Raw genomic sequence first — 13,818 nt, 5'->3', positions numbered from 1 at the left:
TTTTAAAACATCTTGGTTCTTTTATTGCATCTTTATATCTCTGTTATTTCTTCCCTGATTTTCTTCTCTACTTCTTGATGTCTGTCTTTGAGGCATCCCCCAGAGTTTAGTTGTCTGTTGTCACTTCTCTTTTCTGTTGGAGAGGTTAGATGCTCTTCGGGCTTCCTCTGTCACTGTTACACAAAGCACTTTTAACTTCATCAGTGGCCCTGACTTCTTTCCTAGGTTCCTTTAAATTGGCTTCTACTGGTCTCCCTAAAATTTCGATCTGATCCATAATTCTGTTTCATTTGTTTGATTTCTGAAAAAACCAGAAGGGAAATGATCTAGATTAGTCAGATGTTTACATTGGTAAGGAATGATGCTTAAGAAAACAATGACTCCCCATGTACTACATTTCATACTGGAAAGGATTTTTTTTTTTTAAGATTTTATTTATTTATTTGACAGAGATCACAAGTAGGCAGAGAGACAGGCAGAGGGAAGGAACGGAAGCAGGCTCCCCACCTAGCAGAGAGCCCAAAGCGGGGTTTGATCTTAGGACCCCTAGGAGCTAAAGGCAGAGGCCTCAACCCACTGAGCCACTCAGGTGCCCCTGGAAAAGACATTTTAAAAGTTTAGAAAGGCCATTAATACTAGAATTTAAAGTACGGAGCTTTAAAAATAATGTAGCGAGGACTTCATTATATTTCTTTTTGCCTGAGACTAATGAATATCTAGTAAAATACTGCTTTGGAGTCAGCCTTGTACTGTGTTGATATCAATCTGCCTAAAGTTGGACTGTGGACGTATTTTTCAGTGCTTAGAATGGCTTGCTGTTGCCTAACTAAAAAAACCAAAAACCAAAAAAACCCCTCCTTTGGGGCGCCTGGGTGGCTCAGTGGGTTTAAAGCCTCTGCCTTCGGCTCAGGTCATGGTCCCGGGGTCCTGGGATCTAGCCTCGCATCTAGCCTCGCATTGGGCTCTCTGCTCCGTGGGGAGCCTGCTTTCTCCTCTCTCTCTCTGCCTGACTCTCTGCCTACTTGTGATCTCTGCCTATCAAATAAACAAATAAAATCTTTAAACAAAAAACAAAACAAAACCCTCCTTTCTTAGGGCTTTAGAGTTTAACTCTGGCTCTCCTTTCTAGTTTTTCCCTTATCACATTTCTGTTACCAACTTAAAAAAAATTCAGAGAGTGAATGGTGTTTGTGGTTTGGATTCTGACCCAGGTTCAGATCTGGCCCTGTGTGGTCTTGGGCAAGTTACTGTCAAGAGAAGAAAAGCAGCCCTTGGCATCCCGGAGCTGTGCTGGTACTGACAGCTGGCCTCGATGTTGTTGTGAGCTAGCCTGGAACCCATCATCTGGGTCTTGGTGTTCTGGTGTTGAACACAAACAATTTCACTGAATATCAGCATCAGACAAGGCTACTCTCTAACCATGGTGGATCAAGACAAAAACAAGAACATGCCATAATCATGTCTTGACCTAGACAAAACATGAACATTGTCCAACTCACAAAATACACAACATCCCTCACTCCAGGCTATGATGCGAATGATTATTGCTGTTCTACTGGTTACAGCTTTAGCCTTCGTAAAGAGATTTGTTGATCTATCCAGTTGTAGAATTGTTCCCACGTTCTGATAGTACCCAGACAGAGTGAACCCCTGCTGCTTTGGACTCTTACCAAAAAAATCACCCAGCCAGTTCCCAAATCCTAAGAAGTCATTTTTGGTATTCTGGAATTCCTCTTGGTTTCCCTTGGTGCATGTCCTTAATAAATTCAACTTGTTCAGCTATAGGTATGTTCCTGGTGTGTGGGCAGAGGGTCTTGACAGTAACACTTTGAGCCTTACTTGTTTTAATATACAAACTGGGATTAATAAGATCTTTTTTGGCAGAGTTACTGAAGATTAGATTAGAAAATGTAAAGCACCCAGCAGAGTCCTCCAACTTTGAGCTGCTCAACAAAAGCTTGTTTCCTGTCCTCTAGTAAAGTACTCTGATTAGTCATGGTCCCCTGGCAGGGCTTGGAAGGACCTTGTTTTAACCCTTTCTCATCCATGGAGCACTCTGTTCTCATCCTTCAGGACTCAGTTCAGATACCTTTTCCGTGAAACCTTTCCCATCTCTTCATGAGCTCTTGCATCTGAACTTCAGGTATTGTTTTTACCATTGACTTGCCTATTAATTCTACTCTATTTTGTGGCACCTTCTGTTAGCTAATTCTTTTTTTTTTTTTTTTTTAAGATTTATTTGTTTATTTGTGGGAGCAGGGAGAGACTCAAGCAGACTCCCTGCTGAGTGTGGAGCCTGAATTGGGGCTCAGCCTCCCAACACAACCGAGAGATGAAACCAAGAGTTGGACACATAACCGGCTGTGCCACCCAGGCACCCCTTCTTTTTTTTTTTTTTAAAGATTTTATTTATTTATCAGAGAGAGAGAGGGGGAGAGAGCGAGCACAGGCAGACAGAATGACAGGCAGAGGGAGAAGCAGGCTCCCCGCCGAGCAAGGAGCCTGATGTGGGACTCGATCCCAGCACGCTGGGATCATGACCTGAGCCGAAGGCAGCTGCTTAACCAACTGAGCCACCCAGGCGTCCCAACAGGCACCCCTTCTTATCTGAATTTTTCATACTATGCCTGTTCAACTAAATTGTTCTCTAGGGATGAGGGCTTTGTTTAAACAAGGACCTTTGAAACCAGTTGTTTTATAAGGACTCATTTATTTGAATTTGTTACAGTATGTTAGAAAATGCTTAAACATGATTAAAACAAAAGGAAGAGAACACATCATTTGTCACCTCCTGTGAATATGGTGATACTGTGACATTTGCCTAAGCCATGTACTTCAAAGTAAAGTGAAGGGGTACAAAATACACCACCCCAAAATGTGCCGCTTTGGCATATTAATTTTGAGTCAAAGTTAACTTAAGAACATCCTTTGCATAAGGATGCTCTGAGCCTCCCTTGTCTTTCTGAAAATAGGAGGTAAATCTCCCATGTGAAACGTACCCTCCTCGTACCAGGATAGTAGAGGACATCCCTATCACCAGACATAAGGAATTTAGGTTTCCAAATGTTAAACAGCCTTCTTCAGTGATTTACTACCCCAAGTCCAAATCTCTTTGTCTTAGCAGTTAATTCTTCACACATTTATTGTTTCTTTGGAAAGATAGCAGCGTTCCATGTTTTTTTTTTTTTTTTTAAATTAATTAATTTATTTATTAGACAGAGAGATCACAAGTAGGCAGAGAGGCAGGCAGAGAGAGAGAGAGAAGAGGAAGCAGGCTCCCTGCTGAGCAGAGAGCCCGATGTGAGACTCCATCCCAGGACCCTGAGATCATGACCTGAGCCGAAGGCAGCGGCTTAACCCACTGAGCCACCCAGGCGCCTGCGTTCCATGTTTTGATCCACATTTTTATGAGCTCCCCTCCATATGAAATTAAATGTGTTTTTCTCCTATTAATCTGTCTTAGGTCTCTCTGATTGTCAGACCAGCCCAGCACCCTAGAAAGGAAGAAAGGGAAAGTTTTCCTCTCTTACAAAAGCTTTTTATATTTTCCTTCCTAGACAGTACAATGGTGGGTGAAGAGAAGACGACTCTAAGAAAACGGCTGTCAAAGTCCAGGGAAGATTCTGAGGAAAATGAAGACCAGAGAAGCCCTTCAAGGGGGTCTCTGGAGACAGCTAGTAATGGTGAGGCTTTTAATTTTCTTCCTCCAGCTATTTAACTTTTGTTAACCTTCGTCAGTAAATACTTAGGATGTGAAGTAATTTTTATAGTGAAGATTGCTGAGGACACTGCAGAGGACATGCTTCACTTCTGTTGACTCCGGGACCTTGCTGACAGGGGATGACTGCTTATCTGCTGCTTTGATAACTCCAAGGACCATCGTTTGTGTCATGTCCCGCGCAGCAAAATGGCCTAGACCTGGGTACTCAGAGGAGGTCTCCTCACACATGGCCTTGCTGGGGGCTGTCTGCACAGTGGCCGCCTCACTATGCCTCAGGGCTTAGGGTTGTCCTCCAGCCTCTTGGCAGAGAGCTGGTCCGTGTTTTCCTTCTGTTCAGGAGATCTGAGCATGTGGTAGCCCAGCACTGTCGTGTAGCCAGCATGGCTCTGCCCGGGGTGGTTGAGGACCATCACCTGTGCCACAGCATGGGCAGCCTCCACGGAGCAGTCGTTCCTGCTGTCTTTGGCCACTTCTTGGACACATGTTTTGTGTCGGAGTCCACATGGTCATCAGGCAGGGCCTCCGGCAGGCCTCACAGGACATCTCCACAGACTTGAGCTTGGGTGGCGACAAGGTGACCACCATCCCAGATTTGGGGCAGCTAGTCTCCACCCATCCCACCGGCATGGTGCCAGTGTTCCCGATCTTGTACATTCCGTGCAGAGCCAGCCTTAGGGGCTTGTTGACTGGGTGGGGGGCAGAGTCCAGAGACTTCTAGCAGAGTCACCTGGTGATGTTTCATTTACCCTCTTGACATTCCAGCCAGGGCACATTGTTGCTGTGCCAGTTTGAGATGGGCACAATGGCCACGGCGACCAGGTTGTAGCTGATCTTCTTAAGGCAGGTGCTCACTTCTAGTGATCTGGAAGCACATGGTGCTGGAGGTAGGCTTGGCAACGTCCCTCTCGTTGATGGCCACCCTGAGCTGCAAGCTGCTTCAGGCCTAGCATGTAGGCCCCAGTGCATGTTCACAGGTCTGCCTTTCTTAGAGATGCCTGCTTCAAACTTGAGCATACTGCCGCCATGATGAGCATGGCACACTTGGCCTTGGATGTCTAGAGATCACGTTCTTTTTTTTTAAAGATTTTTATTTTTATTTATTTGACAATGAGAGAGATCAAAGGTATAGGTAGGCAGAGAGAGGGGGCAGGCAGGCTCCCTGCTGAGCAGAGAGCCCAATGTAGGGCCCAGTCCCAGGACCCTAAAATCATGACCTGGGCCAAAAGTAGAAGCTTAACTCATTGAGCCACCCAGGTGCCCCCATTGATCACGTTCTTGATTAATTAGCTGGGGCCTGGAGCATTGGTGGTGATGTCATGGTGGTTAGTCTGTTGACTTCCACAGGGAGGAGTGATAATGCCACGCTTGCTTTTCACCTTCAGCTTGTCCAGCACCTGGGTGTGTTTGAAGGGGCCCTTGCCCATCACTGCTCTCTGCCCTTGAACGTCTCAGTGGTTCCTTTATCAGTGCTCCCCTGCTTGTAGATGAGCTAGATCCCTGGTAGGGGCGGGGAGGGAATTAGAGGATTCCACATGGTTAAGGATAACGATACTGATAGGGTCTTTGCCCATGGGGTTAGGTTGATTAGTGCTCTAAAGAATCAGCAGCAAACTTGATTCAGAGATCAGCAAGAGCTCAGCAACTGTAGGAGAGACTTGTAATATTTTTGAGGTGAGTTAATGAAAGAAGAACAAATTCAGTGTTTTTTAGAGCAGGAATTGCCATCTCTTTAGCTCTCTTTATTATAGGTGGGTATGCTGGCAGTGTGAAGGTACAGAGGTGAAAAATACATTGATAAAGAGAATAGAAAGGGGGCACCTGGGTGGCTCAGTGAGTTGAGCCACTGCCTTTGGCTCAGGTCATGATCTCGAGTTCCTGGGATTGAGTCTCGCATTGGGCTCTCTGCTCAGCAGGGAGCCTGCTTCCTCCTCTCTCTCTGCCTGCCTCTGCCTACTTGTGATCTCTGTCAAATAAATAAATAAAAACTTAAAAAAAAAAGAGAATAGAAAGGAACATCTTGATTTAAGTGCTGGTCACAGCCCCATTATGCTGGTGACACTGGAGTGTAAATTGCTGCATGTGTCAGATCAGAGGTGGGCTTTATTGATCTAAGTGGAATTTGCAGTGTGTACTTAGAAGATTTATATACATAAAATTTCTTGTATCTGGTAAGAAAGAAATTAGAAAATAAGCCTTTCTTGTTAATGAATTAAATGAACTTTTTTTGGGTATGTACTATGTTTATTTAAAAAAATACTTTATTTATTTATATGACAAAGAGACAGCGAGAGAGGGAACACAAGCAGGGGGAGTGGGAGAGGGAGAAGGAGAAGCAGGCTTCCCATTAACCAAGGGAGTCTGGTGTAGGGCTGGATCTCGGACCCTGGGATCATGACCTGAGCTGAAGGCAGACACTTAACGACTGAGCCATCTAGGCACCCAGTACTATGTTTTAGACACCATTCATCCGTTTATTTATTCCTTCAACACCTAACTTACCAGTGATTACTGGTGCCCTGCTAGGTGCTGGGTGTAGTGATGTATGTGTGCGTTTGCCCTCGCAAACTTCAGGTTAAGTGAATGAGAATTCCACCCCCAATTAACGTTAATTATATTACTACAAATAAGTGGTACTAATTACTCCTTGGAGTTGTAATGAGCATAGTAAGCCTAGTTAGCGGGGTACCTAACAAGTTAGTACAGGGCTATAAATCTTGGTGTAGGGAGAGATAAGGGAGTTTTATTAGTTCTTCTATCCAATATTGCTTAACACACAAATACAAAGAATACGACACACTGCTTGTTGTTAAGGTCAAGGCTTAATGCTGGAGATTGATAGACCTGTAAGCGCAACTCCAGCTGATGTCCCCTCTTGCATCAGCCTATTTATTTTTGCAATGACATTTATATAGGTTTGATTTCAAGAAGGATTTGAAATTTGAGCCTTGTTGGGTTAACAAGTAGGGATGGAACTTTCTGAGACAGGTTGTCTTTGGCATTGTGAGACGTCCTACATAGAGAAACATGCTTTGCTTTTCCTACTTAAATCTAATTGTGAATACAGCAGCTGGATCCCACCAGGAATATAAATGTTGCTGCTTATATTTACATTATATTGTTAGGCTCTTCATTAGCTACTTACGAAATATTTATTTGTGTATTTTTAGTTTTAATATGTTAAGAAATGCGAAATTTGTATATAAGGATGAGTCCACATTGAGTAGAAACCTTACTGTCACTTTATAGTATTCATATATCTTTATATGTGAATAAATATAAAGTATCTTTTGTTTATCCAGTGCCTATCAGGTGAAATTATGATTAACTAGCTTTTTTTGTATTTTGTGGCATTTGTTTGAAATACCCCTTCTGAAGATAAAAAATTTATGCCTAAATTGAAAAAATGTTACCATAACCTGATTTTAAAAGTAATACATACTCATCTAAAAAAAGTGTTGCTATGCCATTCAGTTTATTTACCTTCAGTTAAAGTGTTCAGTTGGTTCAAAGTACGTGGAAGAGGATAAACAAGAAAGCAGAAGTGACTCAAAATTTTTAATGGAAAAATGAGTATGTGTTGTCCAGACATTTCATTTCCATAAATTACTAACATCTTACATAAATAGAATACTTTATTAAAAAATATTTTATTTACTTATTTGCCAGAGAGAGAAAGAGAGCGTGCGAGCACAGGCAGACGGAGTGGTAGGCAGAGGCAGACCGAGAAGCAGGCTCCCCGCCAAGCAAGGAACCCAATGTGGGACTCGATCCCAGGATGCTAGGATCATGACCTGAGCGGAAGGGAGCCACTTAACCAACTGAGCCACCCAGGCGTCCCAAATAGAATACTTTTTAAGTTTTTTAGTAACTGGGATCCCAAGAACCCCATGATAGACATCTTTCCATTGTCAAGTAGTAAATAGATGAGTGGCTATAAAGTATTTGATATGTGTCAGACTTGTTTCCCTGATGAATATTTTTTCTGCTATACACAAATGCTAATGAACATATTTACATATTTCTCAGATGCCTAAGGTAGAATTGCAGGTTTAGGTTGTTATTTTAAAATAAGTATTTTGAAATACTGTACTGGGTTGCAGCATTTACCTTACACTCTATTAATCTTTCCTTGTTTTTGGTGTTACTGTGTCCAAATTTTAAAAATCTTACTTTTCCCTCACTACTAATTTTCATGACAGCATAACCAGCTTTTTTTGTTGTTGTTGCTTTTACTCTCTGATTTGCATTTCTTGTAATATGCTGTGTAATGGTTTTTCTAAGAAGTATATAGAAATGATGGCCCTGTATAACTTAAGAGAAAAAGCTAATAACATTTAGAGTCTTATCCAGACCCAGTATTAGCTCTACCATTTACCAGTTCTGTCTTTTTTTACGATTTTTTTATTTGACAGAGTGAGCACACAAGCAGGGGAGCTGTAGAGAGAGAGGGAGAAGCAGGCTCTTGGCGAAGCAGAGGGAATGCCCTCTTTTTTTTTTTTTTAAAGATTTATTTTTTTAGGGGCGCCTGTGTGGCTCAGTCGTTAGGTGTCTGCCTTGGGCTCGGGTCATGATCCTGGGGTCATGGGATCAAGCCCCGCATCAGGCTCTTTGCTCTGCTTCTCCCTCTCCCATGCCCTCTGCTCGTGTTCCCTCTCTCGCTGTGTTTTTCTCTGCCAAATAAACAAAATCTTAAAAAAAAAAATGTATTCATTTATTTGAGAGAGAGAGCATGTGCACATGAACGGGGGAGGGCAGAGGGGAAGGGGGAGACACTCTCAAGCAGACATAATGCTGAGCTTGGAGCCCATCCCATGACTCCAAGATCGTGACCTGAGCTGAAACCAAGAGTTGGCACCTCAGCTGACTGACCCATCCATTCGCCCACCAGTTCTGCCTTTATGCTAAATGTGGAAACAAGATTTGAGTAGAGCTTGGTCTAGGTTCTTTTTTCTTTTTCTCCTCATTTTCATCTCTTCTCTTCTTTCCTACTCCCTCCTCCTTACAGCTCTTTCTCCTCTTCCTTTTTGCTTCTGTCCTAATTTTTTATTGATACAATTCATATACCATAAAATTCAGTAATATTTTATTCTTTTTTTTTTTTAAAAAAAGATTTTATTTATTTATCAGAGAGAGAGAGGGAGAGAGCAAGCACAGGCAGACAGAATGGCAGGCAGAGGCAGAGGGAGAAGCAGGCTCCCCGCCGAGCAAGGAGCCCGATGTGGGATTTCTAATTTTTAAAAATTTTATCTTGATTTGACACAGAGGGAACACAAGTAGGAGGAGAAGCAGGCTCTCCGCTGAGTTGGGAGCCTGACATAGGACACGATCCCAGGACCCTGGGATCATGACCTGAGCCAAAGGCAGCCACTTAAACAACTGAGCCACCCAGGTGCCCCAAATTCACTAATATTTTAAATGCTTTTTTTTGTTTGTTTATTTGTTTTCTTTTAAAGATTTTATTTATTTATTAGATAGTGCAAGCAGAGACACTGAGAAGCAGACTCCCTGCTGAGTAGGGAGTCCGATTGTGGGGCTTGATCCCAGGACCCTGGGATCATGACCTGAACTGAAGGCAAATGCTTAACTGACCAAGCCACCCAGGCGCCCTTCACTAGTATTTTTTTTTTTTTTTAAGATTTTATTTATTTATTTGACAGAGAGAGACCACAGGTAGCAGAGAAGCAGGTAGGTGCTGGGGGTGGGGAAGCAGGCTCCCCGCTGAGCTGAGAGCCTGACTCGGGGCTCAATCCCAGGACCCTGAGATCATAACCTGAGCAGAAGGCAGAGGCTTAACCCACTGAGCCATCCAGGTGCCCTTTCACTAGTATTTTAAAGGATACAATTCAGTGGTTGCAAATATATTTACACTGTTGCATGGCCATTATCACTGCTTGCTTCTAGAACTTTGGTATCCCCCCAGAGAGGAACTCTGTTCTTGTAATAGTCATTCTCCATTCTCCCTTCTCTCAGCCCTGGCAACTACTAATCAGTTTCCTGTCACTTTGGATTTGCCAGTTGTGGGCATTTCATACAAAAGGAATTCTAGAATATGTGATGTTTTGTGTCTGACTTCTCACTTAGCAAATGTTCTCCATGTTTTAGCAGATATTAATACTTGATTCTTTCTGAAGGCTGAGCATTATTCCATTGTATGGATAAATCTTTGTTCAGCTGTTTATTAGTTGATGAATATTTGATTATTTGGGTTATTTTAAGTTTTTGGCTCTGAGGAATCATATTGCTGTGAATATTCATGTATAAGCTTTGTGTGAACTAATGATTTTACTTGGGTATATACTTAGAAGTGGGTTGTTGAGTTTTACTTGGGTATATACTTAGAAGTGGGTTGTTGAGTTTACATGATGTATTAATGTTTAACTTTTTTAAAATTTTTTTATTTTTTTATTTTTTAAGATTTTATTTAACTTTTTTTTTAAAGTGAAGATACAGGAAATGCTCTTAAGAGTGAGAGAGGGGTTCCTGACAGGACCTTTAGGGTTGGTCTTCTATAGAAAGCTAACCAGGGAACATCTCTGTTCTGTTTTAGCATCTCTGTTGACACCACCATTGAGCAAGGGCTAGTGATGACACCTTCAGTGGCCCACCTCCCACCTCCAGTCTGGTTATTCTTTGTTAGTCATAGGTGATTATCATAAAAGACACCCCACTACACACCTGGGGCAGGGTGGTCCCCACAAATTTGGTTTCCCTACACCTCCACATTTTTGGGATTTCTGTGAGCCTGATCACATAGCTCCTTACCTGTCTCTCCCTATCTAGCCCCCTGTCCCTTACCCAGTCCTCTCCCTGCAGTGGTAACCCTAACTGTCTTTAGGGAATAGGAAAAGGAGTACTTTGGCTGCTTCCTGCTGAAAAGGGATAGTGGGCTGTATGGCAGGTAGAATCTATCCAGGGGTCTGTCTGGGGGCCCACCAGATGGCTCCAGGGGGATCCTGATGGGCAGCCAATGGTACATGCACCAGCACATGCAAAAAGGATGGACAGAAAACAAATTTTAGGCCCCAAATTATGATCACATCCCTTAGATAAGATCCCCAGTTACCAATTTTGTCAAATAGATCAGTGGATATTTTGATTTTAACTGATCACATATGTCCCCTTTTAATTGGGACACCTTGCAGGAGTTAACTGTAATGTTAAAACATATGTGAGGAAATTTTCCACACCTCAGATGGTCTATAATAGTGCAGTCAAGAGTGGTGTAGTTCTCGAGAAGTCCTTCTCTGACTTCATTTAATTCTTGGCTTGAGTGCATCCAGTGCCTGGGTATTATTGTTTAGAGTCCTGCTGAGTGAGCATCCTGTTTGCTTGTTTTATATTGCAGTTCTCAGTTAAGCCCCAGAAAGCCCATGGTGAGCTTTGAGACTCTTACTGCCAGGAGGAGGGCTGTTGTATGCATAGCTAAAGCCTTTGTTTGCAACTGTAGGTCAGTAGAGGTGGCTTCCAGGATAAATGACTATGAGGGATGAAACCATAAAGAAGCCCTTTTTGTTTGAGTTCCAGCCTGAACAATATCCTGATTACAAGGAATCACTAGCAAATGCAGGAAGTCTTGTTTCAGAAGATGAGGGCATCCCCAAGTGCATTATCCTATCTAATCATAAAGAAAGTGGGGCCATCCATTATCTCCATGGGGTACCCTCTGATTTTTTTTTTTTTTTAAGATTTTTTTAATGTATTTGACAGAGATAACAAGTAGGCAGAGAGGCAGACAGGAACGGAAGCAGTCTCCCAGCTGAGCAGAGAGAGCCCGATGTGGGGCTTGATTCCAGGACTCTGGGATCATAACCTGAGCCGAAGGCAGAGGCTTTAACCCACTGAGCCACCCAGGCGCCCCCACCTCTAACTTTTTAAAAGAGCGATTTTGTCATTCCAGCCACATAGAGTTGATCAGGGTGATAGCTGAGCTATACAGTTATTGGGGAATCTATCCCATTTCCCAGTTCCAAGTAATCATATGCCCATGGGGTCCTCTTATCCCCACAGAATAACATGCAAGGAGATTGTCTATACATGGCCTATTGTGGCAATGTCTCTGAAGTTTACCTCAAGTTGTCTAGCATAGGCAAACAACATTCGAAGACATTCAGAACTGAAATTTAGCACCTCCGCAGAGATAACCAAATAAGACTAATTTATTTTAAAAATGAGTCCAATTTTAACAAACAGTGTCAATTATTTACATAAGCTCAGCAAGAATGATCATATAGAACTTTTAGAATCTGCTTTGCTAGAACTTTATTATAAGCAGTCTTTAGGTAGAACTTTTAGTGGCCTCTCCAGGCCAGAAGCCAAGCTCAGTACTTGCCATTAGACATGACTGCAGGACCTGTAGATGTGGGTGAATTCCTTTTCACAAGGTCCCCAAAGTATCCTGAGGTTCTGCACCTGCCAGGAAGTAACATTCTTTACTTAACCTGGTGAGGCTGCTGGGCACTTTGTAAGTAATGTATCAGGCCAACAGTTCAAGGGGCTTTATGGTTCCAGGTTTCATAAAGTCATTCTTAGTTCCTCAGAACTGTCTGGTCATATTTGAGTCTATTCTGTTTCTCTCAGTTATGACATTCAGACAAAGCCTTGGTAAAATTTAACCAATGTTTCCAATGGTTACACTGTTACAAGGAGATGGGGTCCTTATTGAACTTATGCAAATGACTATGATTACCATGGAAAAGAGAGTACTTAATTGAGATCTTTTTAATTTCAGAGGGTTCAGGTAGAGAAAAGTTAAGTGCTTTAATTTGTTTACAAATGAATACTTCTTACAAAAGTTTCCTTGATCTTGGAGAGCAAACATTAGAGAACCAGCAGTGTTTTAACCAAGAGTTCCAAAAAACCATAATCATTTTTTTCCCCAATTCACATAGTCCCATGTTACTATTCTTGTTTAATTTATTTTTTTAAAAAAGATTATTTATTTATTTATTTGACAGACAGAGATCACAAGTAGGCAGAGAGGCAGGCAGATAGAGGGGGAAGCAGGCTCCCCGCTGAGCAGAGACCCTGATGCGGGGCTCTATCCCAGGACCCTGAGAAGAGGACCCGAGCCAAAGGCAGAGGCTTTAACTCACTGAGCCACCCGGGTGCCCCACCCATTTCAGTTTTGATCTGCTGAGTATCTGTATTTGTCCTAAAGTCCTTTTTATGAACCTCCTTGAAGATGAAACTCCTTTTGCAAGAGATTAATAAGTTATAAATGACAAATTCAGAATGGACATGATTAAAGATCTGATGAGAGTTTTCAATAGCTTGCAAGGCAATCTAGTTATTTCTGTGACACTAACCCTTCAGTAGCTAGAATATGGAGTGATAATGACCTTATGCCAGAATGTACCATACCAAACAAACAAGCGTAATTAGTCAGACTTAGCTCATGATTTAGCTCTTGGGGAAGTTTGTTAAAGACCTTAGAAAGGCACGTGCGTAAAGAGGATTAGGGATCATCAAAGACCTGATAAAACCACAGTTCTTCTGCGCAGACAAAAAAGAGAAAATAGCTGTTCATGTTTTATCAAGAGCATCAACAATTCAAGAAAACTTAGTCTTTTTAAGATGGACTTTCAGTCTTACACCAGTGTACTTTTAAAATCCTTTTATTTTTTTTATTTTTTTTTATTTTTATTTTTTAAAGATTTCATTTATTTATTTGACAGAGAGAAATCACAAGTAGTCGGAGAGGCAGGCAGAGATAGAGAGAGAAGCAGGCTCCCTGCTGAGCAGAGAGCCCGATGCGGGACTCGATCCCAGGACCCTGAGATCATGACCCGAGCCGAAGGCAGCGGCTTAACCCACTGAGCCACCCAGGCGCCCCAAATCCTTTTATTTTAATTTTAGTCCATCCTCACTGTGCCTAAAATTCCCTTCAAAAGTTTTCCCTTCACAAACCTACAACTATTTTTTGCGTTCAGATTTTGTCCCAAGCCATTCGTCTCCAAATAACCATCTGTTTAGGACAAAATTAACTTCTTTTGCCTTCAACAAAAATGGATTCCCATTCTTTGTATCTTCTTACATACCTCCTACTTTTCTGCATACAGAATTGTTTTGCACTCTTAGAAATCTCAGTCTCCAGTGAA

The 13,818-nt window shown here is 42.2% G+C and overlaps 1 protein-coding gene across 1 annotated transcript in view; it reads left to right on the top strand.

The window, feature by feature from the left end:
- The window catches only part of SOAT1 (sterol O-acyltransferase 1), an 80,605-nt gene that overhangs the window by 11,950 nt on the left and 54,837 nt on the right, over nt 1-13,818 (top strand). Inside the window, exon 2 of the mRNA XM_059145261.1 lies at nt 3,558-3,683. Coding sequence (XP_059001244.1) covers nt 3,566-3,683 — 118 coding nt within the window. The 5' untranslated portion in view covers nt 3,558-3,565. The remainder of the gene's footprint in view (nt 1-3,557; nt 3,684-13,818) is intronic.

This window comes from Mustela lutreola, chromosome 14 (assembly GCF_030435805.1).
Source record: "Mustela lutreola isolate mMusLut2 chromosome 14, mMusLut2.pri, whole genome shotgun sequence".
In the NCBI taxonomy this organism is placed as follows: Eukaryota; Metazoa; Chordata; class Mammalia; order Carnivora; family Mustelidae; genus Mustela; species Mustela lutreola.
Note: the sequence above shows the minus strand (reverse complement) of the source record. Positions and strands in the feature narration are given on the sequence as shown.